Raw genomic sequence first — 24,285 nt, 5'->3', positions numbered from 1 at the left:
TCCAGTATTTGATCTCATGACCACGGAGCGCTTGATCGTGGTGGTAGAGGGGGTTCAATTGAATAAAAATACAGTGCCTCTTTATGCACAGTGATACTTCCCTGTTCTATGGCGCTATTCAAACAACTTTCCAGCAGCAATACCCTCACTGGTGTCTTCACTATGACTCCCCCACCTGCCTCCTGGGGCCAGCATGACTTAGACTGCCCTGGATGCCTGAAGATGTCAGGAGGGATTGAACCCCGCTCTGTAGGGACTGTACCCCGCTCTGTAGGGACTGTACCCCGTTCTGGTGGGATCGTACCCCGCTCTGGAGGGATCGCACCCCGCTCTGGAGGGATCGAACCCCGCTCTGGAGGGATCGTACCCCGCTCTGGAGGGATCGAACCCCGCTCTGGAGGGATCGAACCCCGCTCTGGAGGGATCGAACCCCGCTCTGGAGGGATCGTACCCCGCTCTGGAGGGATTGTACCCCGCTCTGGAGGGATCGAACCCCGCTCTGGAGGGATTGTATCCCGCTCCTCCAGGAGTCTGTCCCACAACTGGGCTCAAGTTTTTTCTACAGCTATTTAACTGAGATTACGAAATATGACGGAAGCCTCGTCTCGTTTGAATCAATCACAGACAATACCAGCAGGGAGAAAAGACAACGGCTCTGTGAGCATCTCATTTATTCAGTTATAAAACGCAGAATCGATCAAGGTTTAACTCCGAAGTCTTGAACGGAGAGGCACATTTTTTGGCAACAGAACAGAACTGTCAATGGCAACAAATAACTAACTAACTAAGTAACTAACAGACGAACAGTAAAGGAAGGGGTAACCCCAGCAGTGCATAAGAACACTGAACTGATGGACGGGAGGAACTCCTTGGTGCCTCGTGTCTCAGTGTCCTCTGGTCTGCTGCTGCTGAAGCCTCTCTCTCTCCTTGGCCAGTTGCTGCACGGCCTGGCGGATGGCCTCAGCCTGGGGGTCTCCTGGCTCCCTCTGCAAGTACAGGCTGAAGTGGAGCTGGCTGGAGGAGAGGAGCCGCTCAGAGTCCACGCCCCCCCCGCCTGCGCGCAGCAGCCTCTCGCTTGCCAGAGCCAGGTTCTTGTGCCAGTTCGCAGGATGCCTCTCCCCCTCCACCTCTCCCTCCCTGCCCACCAGCTCCTGGTAGACCTGACCGGGGAGAGAGATTGTAATAGTACAGTGATCAGCGGTATTCGTGTGAAGCGCACAGTGATGTAGGTGTGGTATTGGTGCAGGTGTAGGAGTGGTATTGGTGCAGGTGTAGGTGTGGTATTGGTGCAGGTGTAGGAGTGGTATTGGTGTAGGAGTGGTGTTGGTGCAGGTGTAGGAGTGGTATTGGTGCAGGTGTAGGTGTGGTATTGGTGCAGGTGTAGGTGTGGTATTGGTGCAGGTGTAGGTGTGGTGTTGGTGCAGGTGTAGGTGTGGTATTGGTGCAGGTGTAGGAGTGGTATTGGTGTAGGTGTGGTATTGGTGCAGGTGTAGGAGTGGTATTGGTGCAGGTGTAGGAGTGGTATTGGTGCAGGTGTAGGTGTGGTATTGGTGCAGGTGTAGGAGTGGTGTTGGTGCAGGTGTAGGAGTGGTATTGGTGCAGGTGTAGGAGTGGTGTTGGTGCAGGTGTAGGTGTGGTATTGGTGCAGGTGTAGGAGTGGTGTTGGTGCAGGTGTAGGTGTGGTATTGGTGCAGGTGTAGGTGTGGTATTGGTGCAGGTGTAGGAGTGGTATTGGTGTAGGTGTGGTATTGGTGCAGGTGTAGGAGTGGTGTTGGTGCAGGTGTAGGTGGTATTGGTGCAGGTGCAGGTGTGGTATTGGTGCAGGTGTAGGAGTGGTATTGGTGCAGGTGTAGGTGTGGTATTGGTGCAGGTGTAGGAGTGGTATTGGTGCAGGTGTAGGAGTGGTATTGGTGCAGGTGTAGGTGTGGTATTGGTGCAGGTGTAGGTGTGGTATTGGTGCAGGTGTAGGTGTGGTATTGGTGCAGGTGTAGGAGGTGGTGTTGGTGCAGGTGTAGGTGTGGTATTGGTGCAGGTGTAGGAGTGGTATTGGTGCAGGTGTAGGTGTGGTATTGGTGCAGGTGTAGGAGTGGTGTTGGTGCAGGTGTAGGTGTGGTATTGGTGCAGGTGTAGGTGTGGTATTGGTGCAGGTGTAGGTGTGGTGTTGGTGCAGGTGTAGGTGTGGTATTGGTGCAGGTGTAGGTGTGGTATTGGTGCAGGTGTAGGAGTGGTATTGGTGTAGGTGTGGGAGTGGTGCAGGTGTAGGTGTGGTATTGGTGCAGGTGTAGGTGTGGTATTGGTGCAGGTGTAGGAGTGGTATTGGTGCAGGTGTAGGTGTGGTATTGGTGCAGGTGTAGGAGTGGTATTGGTGCAGGTGTAGGTGTGGTATTGGTGCAGGTGTAGGAGTGGTGTTGGTGCAGGTGTAGGTGTGGTATTGGTGCAGGTGTAGGAGTGGTATTGGTGTAGGTGTGGTATTGGTGCAGGTGTAGGAGTGGTATTGGTGCAGGTGTAGGTGGTTGGTGCAGGTGTAGGTGTGGTATTGGTGCAGGTGTAGGAGTGGTGTTGGTGCAGGTGTAGGTGTGGTATTGGTGCAGGTGTAGGTGTGGTATTGGTGCAGGTGTAGGTGTGGTATTGGTGCAGGTGTAGGTGTGGTATTGGTGCAGGTGTAGGTGTGGTGCAGGTGTAGGTGTGGTGTTGGTGCAGGTGTAGGTGTGGTATTGGTGCAGGTGTAGGTGTGGTTGGTGCAGGTGTAGGTGTGGTATTGGTGCAGGTGTAGGTGTGGTGTTGGTGCAGGTGTAGGTGTGGTATTGGTGCAGGTGTAGGAGTGGTGTTGGTGCAGGTGTAGGTGTGGTATTGGTGCAGGTGTAGGAGTGGTGTTGGTGTAGGTGTGGTATTGGTGCAGGTGTAGGTGTGGTATTGGTGCAGGTGTAGGAGTGGTGTTGGTGTAGGAGTGGTATTGGTGCAGGTGTAGGAGTGGTGTTGGTGCAGGTGTAGGTGTGGTATTGGTGCAGGTGTAGGAGTGGTATTGGTGTAGGTGTGGTGGTATTGGTGCAGGTGTAGGTGTGGTATTGGTGCAGGTGTAGGAGTGGTGTTGGTGCAGGTGTAGGTGTGGTATTGGTGCAGGTGTAGGAGTGGTATTGGTGCAGGTGTAGGAGTGGTATTGGTGCAGGTGTAGGAGTGGTATTGGTGCAGGTGTAGGAGTGGTATTGGTGCAGGTGTAGGTGTGGTATTGGTGCAGGTGTAGGAGTGGTGTTGGTGCAGGTGTAGGTGTGGTATTGGTGCAGGTGTAGGTGTGGTGTTGGTGCAGGTGTAGGTGTGGTATTGGTGCAGGTGTAGGAGTGGTGTTGGTGCAGGTGTAGGTGTGGTATTGGTGCAGGTGTAGGAGTGGTGTTGGTGCAGGTGTAGGTGTGGTATTGGTGCAGGTGTAGGAGTGGTGTTGGTGCAGGTGTAGGTGTGGTATTGGTGCAGGTGTAGGTGTGGTATTGGTGTAGGTGTGGTATTGGTGCAGGTGTAGGTGTGGTATTGGTGTAGGTGTGGTATTGGTGCAGGTGTAGGTGTGGTATTGGTGCAGGTGTAGGTGTGGTATTGGTGCAGGTGTAGGAGTGGTGTTGGTGTAGGTGTGGTATTGGTGCAGGTGTAGGTGTGGTATTGGTGTTGGTGTAGGTGTGGTATTGGTGCAGGTGTAGGTGTGGTATTGGTGTAGGTGTAGGTGTGGTATTGGTGCAGGTGTAGGTGTGGTATTGGTGCAGGTGTAGGTGTGGTATTGGTGCAGGTGTAGGTGTGGTATTGGTGCAGGTGTAGGTGTGGTATTGGTGCAGGTGTAGGTGTGGTATTGGTGCAGGTGTAGGTGTGGTATTGGTGCAAGTGTAGGAGTGGTGTTGGTGCAGGTGATGTTGACACTCACAGTGTAAGAGAGCTGGTAGAGCTGCACCTGTACCTCCGCACTGCCGCTCTGCTTCTCCGCCAGGTCAAACAGGAAGAACGCAGTCTTCATCCTGCACGAGAAACCGCAGCCACAGTAATAACAATAAGAAGAATACTAGTTTTAATTATGGTATTGTAAGAGGAAGCTCACCTGGACTGCCACATTTCTTCATTGGCTACCTCCTCCCAGGATCCTGGCTGGAAGCTAAGAGAGAAAACACTGAGTGAGCGTGTGTGTGAGCGGTTGCGTGTGATTGAGAGTGTGCGTGTGCGACGCTGTACCTGTTGTAAGGCTCAGTCCAGTTGTACATATTCTGGGTCAGTCTGACCCACTCCGCAGGGTAGAAGGGGGTTCCAGAGGGGACCAGCTTCTCACAGACCCCCCAGGGCCACAGAGAGAAGCCCCTCTCCCAGGACCGGTCCCCCTCAGGCAGCCCGATGCAAGCGAAGACCTCCCTCCTGCAAGCACACCCACCGCACACAGGCACTGTCAACATGTCTGTGGCACTGCACACCCACAAACTGTATAATGATGTTTTATAAATCAGTTTATTGATGCCTGATCTGCCCTGCACTCACCCTGCGTTCTCAGACAGGAACCTCTGCAGGTTGAAGGTTTGGTCCGACAGCACTGGGTCCCACAGCCTCCCTGGGAACCGGACTCCAGGGAGGTGCCGGCCCAGCTTGGAAACGTACCAATCATAGGTCATCATCTAGGGAAAGAACGCCGGGAAAACCAATCAGAGGCCGCTGAGCAATCATACCAATTTAATATCTGACCCAGGGCCCTCAACAGCAGAACAGGCACAGACTCACAGAGACACACACCCTGACACACACAGAGACAGACACAGATACGCACACACACTGACACACACACAGCCACACAGACAGATACGCATGCACACTGACACACAGTGACAGAGAGACAGACAGATACGCACACACACTGACACACTCAGAGACAGAGAGATAGATAGATACACACACACACAGACAGACAGACAGATTCACACACACACACAAAGAGACAGACAGATACGCACACACACTGACACACAGTGACACTGACAGATAGGCACACACTGACACACAGTGACACTGACAGATACGCACGCACACTGACACACAGTGACAGAGAAACATACAGATACGCACACACACTGACACACACAGAGACAGAGAGTTAGACAGATACACACACACACTGACACACTCAGAGACAGAGAGATAGACAGATACACACACACATTGACACACTCAGAGACAGAGAGATAGACAGATACACACACACACACTGACACACTCAGAGACAGAGAGATAGACAGATACACACACACACTGACACACTCAGAGACAGAGAGATAGACAGATACACACACACACTGCTCCACTATGCTCAGGTCCCCTCTCAGCTCCTCACAGTAGTGCAGGTACAGACTCACCTCCTGCTCCACTAGGCTCAGGTCCCCTCTCAGCTCCTCACAGTAGTGCAGGTACAGACTCACCTCCTGCTCCACTAGGCTCAGGTCCCCTCTCAGCTCCTCACAGTAGTGCAGGTACAGACTCACCTCCTGCTCCACTAGGCTCAGGTCCCCTCTCAGCTCCTCACAGTAGTGCAGGTACAGACTCACCTCCTGCTCCACTAGGCTCAGGTCCCCTCTCAGCTCCTCACAGTAGTGCAGGTACAGACTCACCTCCTGCTCCACTAGGCTCAGGTCCCCTCTCAGCTCCTCACAGTAGTGCAGGTACAGACTCACCTCCTGCTCCACTAGGCTCAGGTCCCCTCTCAGCTCCTCACAGTAGTGCAGGTACAGACTCACCTCCTGCTCCACTAGGCTCAGGTCCCCTCTCAGCTCCTCACAGTAGTGCAGGTACAGACTCACCTCCTGCTCCACTAGGCTCAGGTCCCCTCTCAGCTCCTCACAGTAGTGCAGGTACAGACTCACCTCCTGCTCCACTAGGCTCAGGTCCCCTCTCAGCTCCTCACAGTAGTGCAGGTACAGACTCACCTCCTGCTCCACTAGGCTCAGGTCCCCTCTCAGCTCCTCACAGTAGTGCAGGTACAGACTCACCTCCTGCTCCACTAGGCTCAGGTCCCCTCTCAGCTCCTCACAGTAGTGCAGGTACAGACTCACCTCCTGCTCCACTAGGCTCAGGTCCCCTCTCAGCTCCTCACAGTAGTGCAGGTACAGACTCACCTCCTGCTCCACTAGGCTCAGGTCCCCTCTCAGCTCCTCACAGTAGTGCAGGTAGCGCAGAGAGTTCCCCGGCAGGTCCCCTCTCGTCAGGACGATGGATCCATTGGGAATGGAGTTCAGAATGTTCCGGGCAAACCTGTCCACAACGAAGTTCTCACTCTGATCCAGCAGCCTGGCACACACACACACACAGAGGCACAGGAGCACAGGGCTGGGGGTTTATGTTCTTCTTTAGTAAGTGTTGCGAACAAAATCATTCCAGAAAGCTTTGCCGTTTTGCACTTCCATTATCTGCATAGGCCTCATATATCTTGTTTTAAAAAGTGTAATACATGTGTGAGACCTGTGTGTGTTTGTGTGTGTGTCTCTGTGACTCTTTGTGTCTATATGTCTCTGTGACTGTGTGTGTGTGTGTCTCTGTGTATATCTGTGTGTGTGGCTCTGTGTGTGTGTCTGTGTGTATGTGTGTATCTGTGTCTGTGTGTGTCTCTGTGATTGTGTATATCTGTGTGTGTGTGTGTCTCTGTGTATATCGTTGTGTGTTTGTCTTTGTATATCTGTGTGTGTGTGTCTCTGTGTATATCTGTGTGTGTGTGTCTCTGTGTATATCTGTGTGTGTCTCTGTATATCTGTGTGTGTGTGTGTGTGTCTTTGTATGTGTGTCTCTGTGTATATCTGTGTGTGTGTGTGTGTGTGTGTGTGTGTGTGTGTGTGTGTGTGTCTCTGTGTATATCTGTGTGTGTGTGTTTCTGTGTATATTTGTATGTGTCGTTCTGTGTATATTTGTATGTGTGTCTCTGTGTATATCTGTGTGTGTGTGTCTGTGTATATGTGTGTGTGTGTCTCTGTGTATATCTGTGTGTGTGTCTCTGTGTGTGTGTCTGTGTGTATCTGTGTGTGTGTGTCTCTGTGTATATCTGTGTGTGTGTGTTTCTGTGTATATATCTGTGTGTGTGTGTGTGTCTCTGTGTATATCTGTGTGTGTGTGTGTGTCTCTGTGTGTATATCTGTGTATGTGTGTGTGGTCTCTGTGTATATCTGTGTGTGTGTGTGTGTGTGTGTGTGTGTGTCTCTGTGTATATCTGTGTGTGTGTGTGTCTGTGTATATTTGTGTGTGTGTTTCTGTGTATATTTGTATGTGTGTCTCTGTGTATCTGTGTGTGTGTGTGTGTGTCTCTGTGTATATCTGTGTGTGTGTGTGTGTCTCTGTGTATATGTGTGTGTGTGTGTCTCTGTGTATATCTGTGTGTGTGTGTTTCTGTGTATATTTGTATGTGTGTCTCTGTGTATATCTGTGTGTATCTGTGTGTGTGTTTCTATATGTGTTTGATTCCCTCCCCTTGGTGTCCTGTCAGCACAGACAATCCCCCTGCGGTGACAGTCCGATTAGACTTTCTAATAACTCTGTCAAACGAGTGCAACGTGAAGTGACAGGCTAGTCCAGGTTGCATACCTGATCAAAGGGGCTCTCTGATGTGTGTTTATAAGTGGCTTGTTAGTGTAATCTGTTCACTCTGATCACCCCCGTCACAAATCATGCATTAACTATCTAATTATTCCAGAGCGGCGCTTTTATAGCGCTCTCACAGGAAGAGACTGGGAGCTGAGAATAAACCACTTCACTCAGTACTCAGCACCGCGGATCAGACCAGGAAACACATCTGCAAATCCCTGTGTGCTTTCCTTTTAGCTCAGAGTAAGAGAGTGCTGCATACAGCTGTAAAGAGTTAAACAGCGAAATCCTAAACGGGCTTGCATTTAACTAAACGTTTAGCTGGGAATGTACGCCTTCAATCACAACCCTGCTTTTTGTTTTTGCTGAAAGTGTATTTGTTATTGGTACATTATTGCATTGTAAATCACTGCATTATTGCATTGTAAATCACTGCATTATTGCATTGTAAATCACTGCACTTGATGTGAACATTTAGGTCAGATTTGTAATAAACGTGCAAATATAAATAAAACGCCATAAGTACTAAAAAATATTTTACACTGAAAGCGATGGTTTAAATGTTTAATATACGCATCCCTCCCTTCACAGAGGTGGAAAGAAGACTCCTGTTGCACAGCAGTTTCACCCATTCTAGGTTTTACTACGAGCTTGATTAGCCGCAGTTTATAGATAACAAGCACAGGCGTGTCTTATTAAACTCATAGTAAAGCCAGGACTGGATCAGGCCGCTATGCAGTGGGAGTCTTGTTTCCATCCCTGTTATGAGTATTTAACACTCCACATAACAAGAGCAGATACTATAAATGCTCAATATTTCAAATGAATGAATGAATGAATGTGCTGTATGGTACCTGGAGTGGCGGTGAGCCTGGCTGGCGATGAATCCTGCCGTGAAGATCCAGCCCGCTGCCCTCCACACACCCCCTCTGCCCAACCGTCTGTCCAGTTCACAGCACAGCGAGGACAGACCCAGTCCAGCCAGCACACACAGCACTGCGTCGCCCTGCACCCAGAACCGCTCCACCTGCAGTGACACAGGACACACGCCAGGGGGCAGTCAGGAACGCACAAACACAAGAGCGTTTACGAACGACAGGCTGGCCGCTCGCTCGTCCGGTTCCTGGTAGCTGACTGACAACGATTCAGCACCAACGACATCAAATACTGACCACAGACTCTTGAAGAGCAATGGAAATCGACATTGAACTGTTAGTGTCGGGTTGGAATGAAAACATTTTTTACCCAAAATGGGATTTTCGCATCCCTGATCAGGTGCTTGAAGGGTTATTCTGGTGGGATGTGAGTGTGTGTGAAAGGATGATCAATGCTCACCACTCTCAGGAACAGGGGCTTACTGATATCCAGGTTCGCTCTCCACGCGAAGAACAGAGAGTACAGGGTCACCATCGCAGCCAACAGCCAGACCAGCCTGGAGGAGCCACGACTCCTGTACACACAGCACAGCAGGGATGGAAAGAAGACTCCTACTGCACAGCAGTTTCACCCATTCCAGGTTTTACTATGAGCTTGATCAGGTAACATACTTAGGTGTGTCTTATTAAATTCACAGTGAAACCAGCAACAGCTCAAACTGCTATACAATGGGAGTCTGCAGGGACAAGGTGAATGCAGCAAGACAGTGACTTTTATACAGCATCATGTATCTGTGTTGCTATCTGCACGCTTATGAAAGCACTCACAATGAATTCCTGAATGAGAGAGGGCAGGAGCAGGGTGCCCGGGCAGCGAGCCTGTCTTTATCAGGGCTGCCTGGCCTCTGGCACTGCCTGACACTAACAGACACACTGTGCAGCTGTTAATGAACTAGCAGAGAGTGACCAGGTTCAATCATTCATTAAAGAAATATTATGTTACAAAAGAAATCTACCCCTGCCAAAGTAGATAAAGCTGTAGGGTTGGGTTACAGTGAACAGAGGACTTCCCCCCCTTCCCCCCCCGTGTATCAGTACCTGTTTAAGGGGTTCAGAAGCAGGGCGGCCCCAGACAGAACCAGAACTGGAGCGGAGAGGTCCGACAGGCAGTGAGTCAGCTGGGCTCTGAAACAGGAGACAGCAGGGCAGGGTGAGCAGTTTAGTTTGGCTTATTGTCATAAGCTTGGTGATCATAGCAAAAGAGGAGAATGAATGCAGTGCAGAGCCTGGTGATTACAGCAGCCCAGTGCGAGGATTCGGGGCGACAGGCAGGCAGGCAGACAGACAGACAGACAGACAGACAGACAGACAGGCAGTCAGGCAAACAGGTAGGCAGACAGGCAGGTAGGTAGGCAGGCAGACAGGTTTCCATGGACACTAACCTCAGCATTAGAGCCATCCCTGTCCCAGTCTCCGATTTGGCCTGTCCGCAAGAAAAATCAACACAGAAAGCAAAACTCATCACACACAAAGTTAGCTACACCCTCTCCCTCCATCCTGCATGAACCTGATTAGCCACATGTGTGTCAGGTGTGTCTTATTAATCTCATAGTAAAACCAGGAATGGATGAAACTGCGGTGCACTGGGAGTCTTTATTTCCATTCTTGCCTGACAATAACTCAAATCTCCACCGCTGGACTGAGGAGAGAGAGGGAGGGTAAAAGAGCAGAAGGGGTAGAGAGAAGAAAGGGGTAAGAGGTTAGATAGTGGGAGAGAGGGATAGAGAGAGGCAGAGAAGAGAGAAGAGAAGGGGTGCAGTAGAGAGAGGTATATGGTAGAATAGTGTATGAAGGAGCAGGTGCTTGAGGGTGGAGGGGTGGAAAGGGGGGAGGAGTCGGATGGAGGGTGGAGTGGTGGAGAGGGGGGGGGAGTCGGATGGAGGGTGGAGGGGTGGAGAGGGAGGAGGAGTCGGATGGAGGGTGGAGTGGTGGAGAGGGGGAGGAGTCGGATGGAGGGTGGAGTGGTGGAGAGGGGGAGGAGTCGGATGGAGGGTGGAGTGGTGGAGAGGGGGAGGAGTCGGATGGAGGGTGGAGTGGTGGAGAGGGGGAGGAGTCGGATGGAGGGTGGAGTGGTGGAGAGGGAGGAGGAGTCGGATGGAGGGTGGAGTGGTGGAGAGGGAGGAGGAGTCGGATGGAGGGTGGAGTGGTGGAGAGGGAGGAGGAGTCGGATGGAGGGTGGAGTGGTGGAGAGGGGGAGGAGTCGGATGGAGGGTGGAGTGGTGGAGAGGGGGAGGAGTCGGATGGAGGGTGGAGTGGTGGAGAGGGGGAGGAGTCGGATGGAGGGTGGAGTGGTGGAGAGGGGGAGGAGTCGGATGGAGGGTGGAGTGGTGGAGAGGGGGAGGAGTCGGATGGAGGGTGGAGTGGTGGAGAGGGGGAGGAGTCGGATGGAGGGTGGAGTGGTGGAGAGGGGGAGGAGTCGGATGGAGGGTGGAGTGGTGGAGAGGGGGAGGAGTCGGATGGAGGGTGGAGTGGTGGAGAGGGGGAGGAGTCGGATGGAGGGTGGAGTGGTGGAGAGGGAGGAGGAGTCGGATGGAGGGTGGAGTGGTGGAGAGGGAGGAGGAGTCGGATGGAGGGTGGAGTGGTGGAGAGGGAGGAGGAGTCGGATGGAGGGTGGAGTGGTGGAGAGGGAGGAGGAGTCGGATGGAGGGTGGAGTGGTGGAGAGGGGGAGGAGTCGGATGGAGGGTGGAGTGGTGGAGAGGGGGAGGAGTCGGATGGAGGGTGGAGTGGTGGAGAGGGGGAGGAGTCGGATGGAGGGTGGGGTGGTGGAGAGGGGGAGGAGTCGGATGGAGGGTGGAGTGGTGGAGAGGGGGAGGAGTCGGATGGAGGGTGGGGTGGTGGAGAGGGGGAGGAGTCGGATGGAGGGTGGAGTGGTGGAGAGGGAGGAGGAGTCGGATGGAGGGTGGAGTGGTGGAGAGGGGGAGGAGTCGGATGGAGGGTGGGGTGGTGGAGAGGGGGAGGAGTCGGATGGAGGGTGGAGTGGTGGAGAGGGAGGAGGAGTCGGATGGAGGGTGGAGTGGTGGAGAGGGAGGAGGAGTCGGATGGAGGGTGGAGTGGTGGAGAGGGGGAGGAGTCGGATGGAGGGTGGAGTGGTGGAGAGGGGGAGGAGTCGGATGGAGGGTGGAGTGGTGGAGAGGGAGGAGGAGTCGGATGGAGGGTGGAGTGGTGGAGAGGGAGGAGGAGTCGGATGGAGGGTGGAGTGGTGGAGAGGGAGGAGGAGTCGGATGGAGGGTGGAGTGGTGGAGAGGGAGGAGGAGTCGGATGGAGGGTGGAGTGGTGGAGAGGGAGGAGGAGTCGGATGGAGGGTGGAGTGGTGGAGAGGGGGAGGAGTCGGATGGAGGGTGGAGTGGTGGAGAGGGGGAGGAGTCGGATGGAGGGTGGAGTGGTGGAGAGGGAGGAGGAGTCGGATGGAGGGTGGAGTGGTGGAGAGGGAGGAGGAGTCGGATGGAGGGTGGAGTGGTGGAGAGGGGGAGGAGTCGGATGGAGGGTGGAGTGGTGGAGAGGGAGGAGGAGTCGGATGGAGGGTGGAGTGGTGGAGAGGGGGAGGAGTCGGATGGAGGGTGGAGTGGTGGAGAGGGAGGAGGAGTCGGATGGAGGGTGGAGTGGTGGAGAGGGAGGAGGAGTCGGATGGAGGGTGGAGTGGTGGAGAGGGAGGAGGAGTCGGATGGAGGGTGGAGGGGTGGAGAGGGAGGAGGAGTCGGATGGAGGGTGGAGGGGTGGAGAGGGAGGAGGAGTCGGATGGAGGGTGGAGTGGTGGAGAGGGAGGAGGAGTCGGATGGAGGGTAGTGTGGTGGAGAGGGGGACATGGTGTTATTTACCAGGCTGAAGGTCCCGTACTCGATCCGGAGTAGGTGCGTCAGGAGCCCCCCCAGGCTGCTCTGGTCCCCCCAGCTCCAGCGTGCTCGGTTCAGGAAGGAGGAGAGTGGCAGGTAAAGGTAGGGCAGGAAACCGACCAGAAAACAAGTCCCCAGCCGCCCCACCATAGGCAAAGAGAGTTCCTAGGGGGGATGTCACAGAATAAGACAGTCAAAGCCATTAAACAGGACTGAATAGCATTTCAATGAGTGCAGTCTACTACACTGCACCTATACAACACATTGTAATAATTAAAAACATTAAAGACATGGGAACATACTTTACAGTGCGATACACTAGTAGGTTCATGTTTCGACATGCTGCTTAATTACACAGAAAACACAATGGTTCATCGTGGGATAACTACAAAATAATCAACGTGCAGGGATGGGAATAAGATTCCTATTGCACAGCAGTGTCACCCATTCCAGGTTTTACTACCAGCTTGATTAGCCATAGGGTATTGGTAACAAGCACCGGTGTGTCTTATTAAAGTAAAACCAGGAATGGATCAAACTGCTGTGCAATGGGAGTCTCATTTCCATCCCTGAATCCCTGAAAGTACAGACACCAATAACTCGCCCCTGTGTGTCTCTGTCTGCCCTCTATAGCGGACTGTTTCTACCACTGTGTAGCCTCTCTGTGATGATACTGTTATATTGTTTACCTTGTGAGTCCTGAGTCCTCCCAGCACCCAGGGGGCGATGCAGAGCACATACAGGAGCACGGTGTGCTGATTACACAGACTGAGACCACAGCACAGCGCTCCCCAGCAACCAAACTGATAGGAGAGACAGAAAGAGAGAAACAGGGTGAGGGTGAGAAAGTGTGGAGATGTAAGTGGTGGGAGGCGGGAGGGGGTGGACAGTACCTTGTCTCTCTGCTGGGCTGAGCCCGCGGTGTGGAAGCAGGCACTGAGGGACAGGAGCAGCCCGATGAACACGTTGTTCAGAGAGAAGACCTCAGCGGCCATCGACCACTGCCAAGCCAGCCGAGACACTGCGAAACTACCAGCAGCAAAGATACCGGCTACTACACTGCCTGAGAGCCTGCAGAGAGAGAGGGGGAGAGGGAGTGAGGCCACTGCGCTGCCTGAGAGCCTGCAGAGAGAGGGGGGGAGAGGGAGTGAGGCTACTGCGCTGCCTGAGAGCCTGCAGAGAGAGAGGGGGAGAGGGAGTGAGGCCACTGCGCTGCCTGAGAGCCTGCAGAGAGAGAGGGGGAGCTACTGCGCTGCCTGAGAGCCGGCAGAGAGAGAGGGGGAGAGGGAGTGAGGCCACTGCGCTGCCTGAGAGCCTGCAGAGAGAGAGGGGGAGAGGGAGTGAGGCCACTGCGCTGCCTGAGAGCCTGCAGAGAGAGAGGGGGACACGACACACAGACAGACAGGACACACAGAAACTGACATAGAAACTGACAGACAGACAGAAGACTTACAAAGACAACACATTTTACTAAAGACGCACTGAAGGGGTGCCGGTAACGAAGACGTCCCTCTACACAATATATAAAAACAGCAAGATGAAGTCCACGACACTTCGGGTTTAGAAATTTTAGGACGGTATTAAGATCATAAAAACAGCCCCCAGATTGGCGATACCATTGCACCGCATTAAAATCACAGAGAAACACACCGAGAAATGGAAACGACTCCACCAATTTCATTTTTTCATCTTTTTTTTTTTATTATGCTATCGTTTCTGTAATTGAGGCTTAAAACCCCAGCTGGCTTATTATTATACTTAATATAGAACTGGAGAGATAGAGAGAGAGAGAGAGAGAGAGGGAGAGAGAGAGAGAGAGGAAAGGGAGCAGGAGAAAAGAAAAAAGACACACAGACAGAAAAGAAAGAGAGAGAGTAAGAAGCGAGGAGAGGAGTATAAACTCCTGGCACACCAGCGCACTGCCTCTGAAATCTGAGCAGCCGACACAATTAGAAAAGTCAGCCTGCACGGCCCTGCACACCATTGTGCGACGTGGCTTAGAGTCTTCATCAGCCTATCAGCTACCTGACAGGCAGAGAGCTGCTCTATTCAAAGCTGCAGATACAAGCTGCAGGCCAAACGGCTGCCAGGTCCCTTATGACCCTGCAATCCCCTGCTGGTGACAGCTCCAAGCTCCATAGCAAATTAGGCGCTCTCACATTACAATTGCAGAAGACAGATTCCATTAGCGGTATCTGAAATTGAGTGGAGAGCAGAGGCTGTTATCAGACCTGACTCATAAGCACTGCTATTAATCACAGGCATGATACCATTCATATGTTCCCAGCTCCCTGGCTGCCGCTGTGATATTCCAACACAAAGGGCCTGATGAGACTTAGGGAAAGGGAACAATGGAGCTTTCTGGGGAAAGCGCAAGAAATCAGGAAAAAGCAGAAAAAAAAAAAAGACCTGACTTTTTTTTTCCTTCTTTTCTTGGAGGAACAGCGAGCGAGCGAGTGAGTGAGGGAGGGCTGTACGGGTTTATAGAAATGTCCTCTCAGATTTAGTTGTCAGTCAGGGGGTTGTGGGTAGGGGTGCGGGACAGGTGAGCCCCTCATCCCCCCCGCACTGGGATTAACCCGAAGCTCCACAAGCTCTGACAGCTCGAATCCACCGCAGACTTAAAGCCTTTCGAGCTGTTTGCTTGCTTGGTTTTCGATACAGTCTATTGCAGACCCTAATGCAGGTGTGATGCAGCCGACTGAAATGTCTTTGCATCAGATGGGAATGATGTCACATTAGAATTAATGAAACTGTTTAATTGTTCTCATTTAACTATAAGATACGTGCTGATTTTCACCCACTCAAGGTCAGAGTCTGCAGCACCCTATGTAATATTCTATACTAAACCTTGTTCTGAAATGAATATATAGATAGCTATAACAATGCAGTGTGTGGACCTCTTCACGGACTGTCCAGTGTAAAGGGCTCCCTGTTATTAATGAATTGTTGGCAGTCTCCCAGTCTAATCTGTAGCCCTCCTATCTGCACTATCTAGACAGACTGACAGGGACATGACAAACCCCACTGATGTGCGCGACACCGTTAACACATCTCACAATAGCAGGCGGGCGCACATTTCAATAAGGAGAGCCGGCCCTGACGCAGCACAGATTAATAGACACCGCGTCTCCAGCTCTTACACACTGCTGTAGAAACACTGCCAGTCAATCAAGGCAGACTCCAGAGAATACCTCAGTACAGACATTCCAGCACTGCGCTGACCCACCGGAGAGCCAGCCAGCGTTTCCATCTCTAACCATCAGCAACACTGAAAAAGAAGGGCTGTACCACAAACCCACCCCCTTTATATGAGAGCCAGCCAGCGTTTCAATCTCTTACCATCAGCAACACTGAAAAAGAAGGGCTGTACCACAAACCCACCCCCTTTATATGAGAGCCAGCCAGCGTTTCAATCTCTTACCATCAGCAACACTGAAAAAGAAGGGCTGTACCACAAACCCACCCCCTTTATATGAGAGCCAGCCAGCGTTTCAATCTCTTACCATCAGCAACACTGAAAAAGAAGGGCTGTACCACAAACCCACCCCCCTTATATGAGAGCCAGCCAGCGTTTCAATCTCTTACCATCAGCAACACTGAAAAAGAAGGGCTGTACCACAAACCCACCCCCTTTATATGAGAGCCAGCCAGCGTTTCAATCTCTTACCATCAGCAACACCGAAAAAGAAGGGCTGTACCACAAACCCACCCCCTTTATATGAGAGCCAGCCAGCGTTTCAATCTCTTACCATCAGCAACACTGAAAAAGAAGGGCTGTACCACAAACCCACCCCCCTTATATGAGAGCCAGCCAGCGTTTCCATCTCTTACCATCAGCAACACTGAAAAAGAAGGGCTGTACCACAAACCCACCCCCCTTATATGAGAGCCAGCCAGCGTTTCCATCTCTTACCATCAGCAACACTGAAAAAGAAGGGCTGTACCACAAACCCACCCCCCTTATATGAGAGCCAGCCAGCGTTTCCATCTCTTACCATCAGCAACACTGAAAAAGAAGGGCTGTACCACAAACCCACCCCCCTTATATGACAGCCAGCCAGGGTTAGTATTATTAGCACTAGCAACGATATCACTGGCCCCACTATAAAGAAATGCAAACCAAGGATTTCCTATCTAATATTATTAACGCTGGAAACATTAACACCGCATCCCTTTTAAATAAGTGCTGTTCGTTTAAATATGGTTAACCATGATAAATACACAGCCATAAGCATGGGAAAAACTGCAAAATAATACACCGTACAAATACAGCATAAAATTTATGGGGCGTGAGGAGCAATGCTCTTCCATCACTGGGGTGAATAATACAGTTAGAAATGAACGCTAGATCTCAAGAGGCCCACCATCCTGTCTTGTGCTGTCACACATTAAGGAAACACACACAGGCACTGCTGTGAAGCCCCAGTTTTAATGTGCAGGGTCTCGGACCCGGGGCCAAGCTCTAGTATTTGTTTAGCTTTTTGGTTTTTTTTCTCTCTTTCGTGTGATCAGTAAAACACTGCAAAAAAAAATAAATAATAATTACAAAATAAATTAATTCAAACAGATGAGCAGGACTGGGATCCCAGCACTCCTGCCCTGTCTGTTTTACGTGTGTGCTTGTCTCAATCTGTTTCTACCTGTGTGCTGGTCTCAGTCTGTTTCTACCTGTGTGCTGGTCTCAGTCTGTTTTTACCTGTGTGCTTGTCTCAGTCTGTTTTTACCTGTGTGCTTGTCTCAGTCTGTTTCTACCTGTTTGCTTGTCTCAATCTGTTTCTACCTGTGTGCTGGTCTCAGTCTGTTTTTACCTGTATGCTTGTCTCAGTCTGTTCTTACCTGTGTGCTTGTCTCAGTCTGTTTCTACCTGTATGCTTGTCTCAGTCTGTTCTTACCTGTGTGCTTGTCTCATGCGAGAAGCTGTTTTGTTCAGTTTGTAAAGCGCAAAGTGTTTATTTGACCCTGTCGAGGGGGGAGATTAGGAGGCAGGGCTCTGGCTAAGCTGCAGGTATGAATTTAATCAATAAACAAACAATTAAAAAAACAATCATATAGCTGTTTTACATTTACAGTCTTGAGATAGCTGTTGCGTTTTAATATTGATTTTCTGAATTGTTTAGCGCAGCAAGAGACACATTCAGGAACGCAAATTGAAATAAACTTCTTCACTTCTCACTGTGGCTCATTCAATACATCGAATTGCATCACACAGAGTAAACGCTGACAGACATCAACCAGGAGCAGCAAGAAGGCAAAACTGGGAGGAAACGGCTGGGATAACTAGAAGCAGATGCAGTACTCACATTCGCCATTGTGGGGAGACAAGTGAACGCCCTCTGGGCAGGAGCATGTCAACTCTGACAGTACTAACACTTTTTGATCCAGTAATGAGGAACTAACATTTTAATTAAGCGTTTGTTACAAGGCATTAGAGGGATTTCTCCTAAGGCTAGCATTGGGCATACTGCATGATGGGAGCGTAGTCTTTTTGGTTTCAGTCAAGCAGAGTGAGTGCGTGTGTGAGTGGGTCTGAGTGGGCGAGCGTGCTTGCGTGTGTGCCTGTGAGAAGGGAGAGGGGGAGAGGAGAAGAAGGGAGAGGGGGAGAGGGGGAGTAGGGAGAGGGGCTTTCTAACTGGAGTTCAAGTCCAGACTCTAAAACTTAAACATTGCATTATACATTCGCCATAGTTTATCATGTCATGTTCTGTAATACATGCTTTACCATTAAGAGTTAAAAAAAAAAAATGGGCTGGTTTCACAGACCCTGGTTAGCACTCACCCTCATTAGATGGTCCAAGATTAGTGCTAATGGGGGTCTGTGAAACCACTCATACGAAGTACAAAGGAGTTTCGTCTCAAAGAAGGAACACAAAGTCTTTTGCAGTGTCCGGTTTTGTTTGTGTGCTTCCAGGATGTATATCGGTTCACTTTCAGACAGTAAAGGTGTCCTCCGCTCTGCTGGACGGAGTTGAACTCATTTGGGATTTGAACCCAACTCCCTCGCACTCGATTGCTGGCCCTCTCTGCTGACCACGGATCTCAGTCTCAGCTGGGATAAACCTTCAATTTACACTGAGGGGGTTGTTTTTATTTTTTCATTTGGAAAGCATAGATTAAAAGACTAAACCCTGTGTAAGCCTGTACAGCTCTGAGGGCGTGACTGTCCGACAGGCTAACATGCATCATCCTTTCCTGCCTCTAAAAGGGGCACTCCAGTACTTAAAAAAAACAAACAACGCCTTTCATTGGATTGAATGGAAAAGTAAACGTTTCGATTAAAGTGCACAGTTGTTGTTGTTGAATAAACTGCAGATCTCCTGGTATTTCAGGGTTTTTTTTCCCAGTTATTTAAATCCTGTATGCACACTGCCCATTTGTACCATGTATCCCATGCATTAGTACTCACTTATTTCCCTGTGAGCTGCAGAGTTTAGCCGTCTTGTTTCTGTTCAATTCCTACAGCAGGCTGTATTCATGTCAGTGACTTCAACCCTCTGCCACACTGCTAATACAATATCAACCCTACATCAACCCGATATCAACCCTACATCAACCCGCTATCAACCCTACATCAACCCGATATCAACCCTACATCAACCCTACATCAACCCGATATCAACCCTACATCAACCCGATATCAACCCTACATCAACCCTACATCAACCCGATATCAACCCTACATCAACCCGATATCAACCCTACATCAACCCGACATCAACCCTACATCAACCCGCTATCAACCCGATATCAACCCGATATCAACCCTACATCAACCCTACATCAACCCGATATCAACCCTACATCAACCCTACATCAACCCGATATCAACCCGATATCAACCCTACATCAACCCGATATCAACCCTACATCAACCCGATATCAACCCTCTATCAACCCTACATCAACCCGATATCAACCCGATATCAACCCTACATCAACCCGATATCAACCCTACATCAACCCGATATCAACCCTACATCAACCCGATATCAACCCTACATCAACCCGATATCAACCCTACATCAACCCGATATCAACCCTACATCAACCCGATATCAACCCTACATCAACCCGATATCAACCCGATATCAACCCGATATCAACCCTACATCAACCCGATATCAACCCGATATCAACCCTACATCAACCCGATATCAACCCTACATCAACCCGATATCAACCCGATATCAACCCTACATCAACCCGATATCAACCCGATATCAACCCGATATCAACCCTACATCAACCCGATATCAACCCTATATCAACCCTATATCAACCCTACATCAACCCGATATCAACCCGATATCAACCCTACATCAACCCGATATCAACCCGATATCAACCCTACATCAACCCGCTATCAACCCTACATATCAACCCTACATCAACCCGATATCAACCCTACATCAACCCTACATCAACCCGCTATCAACCCTACATCAACCCGATATCAACCCTACATCAACCCGATATCAACCCTACATCAACCCTACATCAACCCTACATCAACCCGATATCAACCCTACATCAACCCTACATCAACCCTACATCAACCCTACATCAACCCGATATCAACCCTACATCAACCCGATATCAACCCGCTATCAACCCTACATCAACCCTACATCAACCCGATATCAACCCTACATCAACCCGATATCAACCCGCTATCAACCCTACATCAACCCTATATCAACCCGACATCAACCCGCTATCAACCCTACATCAACCCGATATCAACCCTACATCAACCCGATATCAACCCTACATCAACCCTACATCAACCCTACATCAACCCGACATCAACCCTACATCAACCCGATATCAACCCGCTATCAACCCTACATCAACCCTACATCAACCCTACATCAACCCGATATCAACCCTACATCAACCCGACATCAACCCGCTATCAACCCTACATCAACCCTATCAACCCTCATCAACCCGATATCAACCCTACATCAACCCGATATCAACCCTACATCAACCCGATATCAACCCGATATCAACCCGCTATCAACCCTACATCAACCCTACATCAACCCGATATCAACCCGCTATCAACCCTACATCAACCCGATATCAACCCGATATCAACCCGCTATCAACCCTACATCAACCCGATATCAACCCGACATCAACCCTACATCAACCCGATATCAACCCGATATCAACCCTACATCAACCCGATATCAACCCTACATCAACCCGATATCAACCCTACATCAACCCGATATCAACCCGCTATCAACCCTACATCAACCCGATATCAACCCGATATCAACCCTACATCAACCCGACATCAACCCTACATCAACCCTACATCAACCCGATATCAACCCTACATCAATCCGATATCAACCCTACATCAACCCTACATCAACCCGATATCAACCCTACATCAACCCGATATCAACCCTACATCAACCCTACATCAACCCGATATCAACCCTACATCAACCCGATATCAACCCTACATCAACCCGATATCAACCCTACATCAACCCGATATCAACCCTACATCAACCCTACATCAACCCGATATCAACCCTACATCAACCCTATATCAACCCTACATCAACCCTACATCAACCCTACATCAACCCGATATCAACCCGATATCAACCCTACATCAACCCTACATCAACCCTACATCAACCCGATATCAACCCTACATCAACCCGATATCAACCCTACATCAACCCTACATCAACCCTACATCAACCCGATATCAACCCTACATCAACCCGATATCAACCCTATCAACCCTACATCAACCCTACATCAACCCGATATCAACCCTACATCAACCCTACATCAACCCGCTATCAACCCTACATCAACCCGATATCAACCCTACATCAACCCTACATCAACCCGCTATCAACCCTACATCAACCCGCTATCAACCTCACACACATGTAGAAATGGAAGCGCATCGTACAGACAAACGTCGAGACAGACAGACAGCAGTCTTGTTTTATTATTCAAAAACTAAAGAATTGAGGGGCAAAACTACGCAAGCACGATCACCCAGAAATAAAAACAACGCAGCAGCATGAGCAGAGGGACAGCTGGAATGAAGTGGAGGCTGCCTTGAGACAGACTTAGCACAGAGGGTTAGTTGTTTTGTTGGGGTTTTTTTTTTGCCTTTGCGCTGTGGACTCGTCTGATTTAGCCACGTGGAAAGGCAAAGAAAGAAGAACACCGAAGACAAACCAACACACCTCCTCAACACTGAAACAAGCAAGCAGGAAAACCTCCAGAACGGGTACCGCCTGCACGACGTTCATTTACTGCAGGCATTTTACACACAGACGCTTGATGCTCTGTGACACCATCACACAGGCACACACACGCGCTCACAGGGTCAACGCGGCTTACTCACCAGGTTAGTGTAATAAAACAGATCCATGTGTCTGATGGTTCATGGAAATTGAGTCTCAGGCTGGTTCTTGTATCTCTTGTGGTAATCCCTTCAAATCGGGGTCGGGCAGAGGTTAACAGGATACGGGCCGTCCCGCGCAGTGAAGGTCGAGGAGGGTGGCCCGGTGCAGGGGTCAGTGTTAGAAGCAGCTGGGAAAGTGGACACACGCACACACAGGCAAACACAGACACACACACACACACACACACAGCATGCATTCTCAACCTGATTCTCACTGACGTACATGCGATTATGAAGAGCTGGGATCTGAGTTTGACTTTCCCCGCCAGTAACTTGGCATGCAGCTTCAAACATGGAAACTGTGAACGTGAAAGCCAGCCATACTGCAATTCAATTCTCCTACAGCTGAGAAATAGTGAACCAAGCCTCTACAGTATTCCTTAATTCAGATTGTTAATACAGGGAGCTCTCAGTGCACCACCAAGACACAACAATCTATATCCAAGAGCTTCCTGTCAGGAGCCTCAAAACACGCTGAGAGACCAACACACAACCCCAGCCCGGGGAAACGCCAGGAGCTGGGGAGAGTGCAGAGAGAACACAGTATGCAAGTGGCAGAGGCAGCCAGCTTTGAAAACGCCTACCCAGCTGACCAGTTAAATAAATAAATGAACAAATAAATAAACACGTCAACAATGCTGTTTTGACTGCACTACATTTTAATTCCACAACAGTTTTCTCATAGAAAAAATACATTATCTCTCCGCAACACCCTCAATCTGTCCCACAACCCACAACAATAATCCCTCATTTCAATTCCAAAGCTTGCTCAGACCCCCCTCCCCTCCAAAAAACACACACGCAAAATCAAGCAGACCACAGAGTGCACCCTTTGACCCATAGCTAAGCCAGGGTCACTGCAAAGCTAACAGGATAAAGAACTTCAGCAGGGGTCAGAATCAGCAGTCACCACCCGGCCTCTCCCAACGCATCATTATTAAACACCTCCTACCCGAGGGCAGCTGGGGCTGCTGTGTAACACCATGAGAACAGCACACAGCTATCCAGGAGCTGAGCACAGGAGTGCAAGAAGGTGCACACGGCTAGCCACGTGCAGGGCGTGAACTGGCTCTTTGAGTTTCAAATCAATTAACCAACCAATCAAAACCTCTATTGATCCAGATGAGTCAATAACTTATATTCAGTGAGGACCGGGCAAGAGGCTCACACAAAGGGGAAGTAGTCTGGGTTGGAGAGCTTTGCATGACTCGGCGAACGAGGAGTTCAGACGATTAGTTTGCAAAGATTAACCAGAGGCCTGTAGCTGTGCCTAAATCGTGGCTACACGATACTGGCCTCACAATGGATCACTTGAATGCCTCGACTACAGAAGATGTAGCCGGGGCAGGCGAGGAGGGAGGGTCGAGGCAGCTCCTACCTGCAGACAGTGAAGCACAGCGAGGCGCTCGCTACCGCCCCCAGCAGCCCGTTCAGAAGGTTCACGCGGTAGGCCGGCGGTCCGAAGGGAAGCAGATCCAGAGCCAGACGAGCGAGGAGAGTGAAGAGGGGGTACCCAGGGGGGTGCGCAACCTGGAGAGGGGGAAAGGGAGGGACATCCAGGACTGTCAACTCTCAACCACAGGGATGGAAATAAGACTCCTACTGCATAGCAGTGTCACCCTCTCCAGGTTTTACTAGGAGCTGGATTACCAGCAGTGTTTAGGTAACAAGCTCAGGTGTGTCTTGTTAAACTCACAGTAAAACCAGGATCAGATCAAACTGCTCGGATACGGATTGATCCAGTACTTCTTAATATCAGAGAGACACTGTCTGCCTGCCTGTCTGTCTGCACCATGCCTCTGTAACCAGTCCCTGCTGATCCATGAGCACCACCACATTCACAACATAAAAACAGATCATGTCATATAAACCCATCCCAACACACACTGGTCCTGCAAGTTTTCAGTGAAACACCCCCTGGCCTCCTCCCCAATAAAGACCTCAGCCTTCCCCTGCTGGTCACAACTCTGACCCTCGGTGCAGCCCAGCAGTCCTCCACGACGGGCCACGTTTGTATAATACACACACAGCAGCACATAATCTCTGAGCCAGGTGAAGGGGTCGCATCCACGTGATTCCCTGCCCCAGGTCAGGCTGGGTGTTTGAGTGCCCTTGCACTGGGTTTGCTACAGAAGCCTATCTGGCCTGACCCGCAACTCTTCAGTTGTAGGATTATTGAAAACCAAGCGATTTCACTGGCACACAACCCAGACACAATTCTGACTGCTTGATGCAATCCAGGTGGATTCCTGGTGGATCCTTATAAAAGTTTACCACAGTATTTCTGCGGTTTCCCTCCATGCTTTCCCCAGGATTATACTGTGCATTTATCAGAGTTTATCCTGGTTTGACTAGTTTATTAACATGCTTTACCATACCTCGCTATTCTTTACAGTGCTTACACTGTGTTTTATAACACTTTGCTATGCTTTTACGATAGGAAACCTTTAAACAGGTACTACTTTGTTCGGTAAAAGAGAGTGTACAGCC

General features: G+C 50.4%; 1 protein-coding gene across 3 annotated transcripts in view; it reads right to left on the bottom strand.

Moving 5' to 3' along the window:
- Nucleotides 1-654: 654 nt before the first annotated feature.
- Nucleotides 655-24,285, bottom strand: part of tmem260 (transmembrane protein 260) — a 28,765-nt gene continuing 5,134 nt past the window's right edge. The window contains exons 3-16 of one of the 3 annotated variants that reach the window (XM_041276387.1): nt 23,174-23,325; nt 13,235-13,412; nt 13,031-13,144; nt 12,327-12,506; nt 9,893-9,933; nt 9,549-9,635; nt 8,911-9,025; nt 8,430-8,602; nt 5,367-6,294; nt 4,501-4,634; nt 4,204-4,380; nt 4,073-4,126; nt 3,902-3,992; nt 655-1,160 (exon numbers count right to left, since the gene is read on the bottom strand). In XM_041276387.1, the coding sequence (XP_041132321.1) occupies nt 885-1,160; nt 3,902-3,992; nt 4,073-4,126; nt 4,204-4,380; nt 4,501-4,634; nt 5,367-6,294; nt 8,430-8,602; nt 8,911-9,025; nt 9,549-9,635; nt 9,893-9,933; nt 12,327-12,506; nt 13,031-13,144; nt 13,235-13,412; nt 23,174-23,325 (2,700 nt within the window). In that variant the 3' untranslated portion in view covers nt 655-884. Of the gene's footprint in view, nt 1,161-3,901; nt 3,993-4,072; nt 4,127-4,203; nt 4,381-4,500; nt 4,635-5,366; nt 6,295-8,429; nt 8,603-8,910; nt 9,026-9,548; nt 9,636-9,892; nt 9,934-12,326; nt 12,507-13,030; nt 13,145-13,234; nt 13,413-21,735; nt 22,499-23,173; nt 23,326-24,285 lie in introns of those variants that run through there. The other 2 variants (XM_041276388.1, XM_041276389.1) reach the window with 2 other exon arrangements.

The sequence above is a fragment of the Polyodon spathula genome, chromosome 17 (assembly GCF_017654505.1).
Source record: "Polyodon spathula isolate WHYD16114869_AA chromosome 17, ASM1765450v1, whole genome shotgun sequence".
NCBI classification, from domain to species: Eukaryota; Metazoa; Chordata; class Actinopteri; order Acipenseriformes; family Polyodontidae; genus Polyodon; species Polyodon spathula.
Note: the sequence above shows the minus strand (reverse complement) of the source record. Positions and strands in the feature narration are given on the sequence as shown.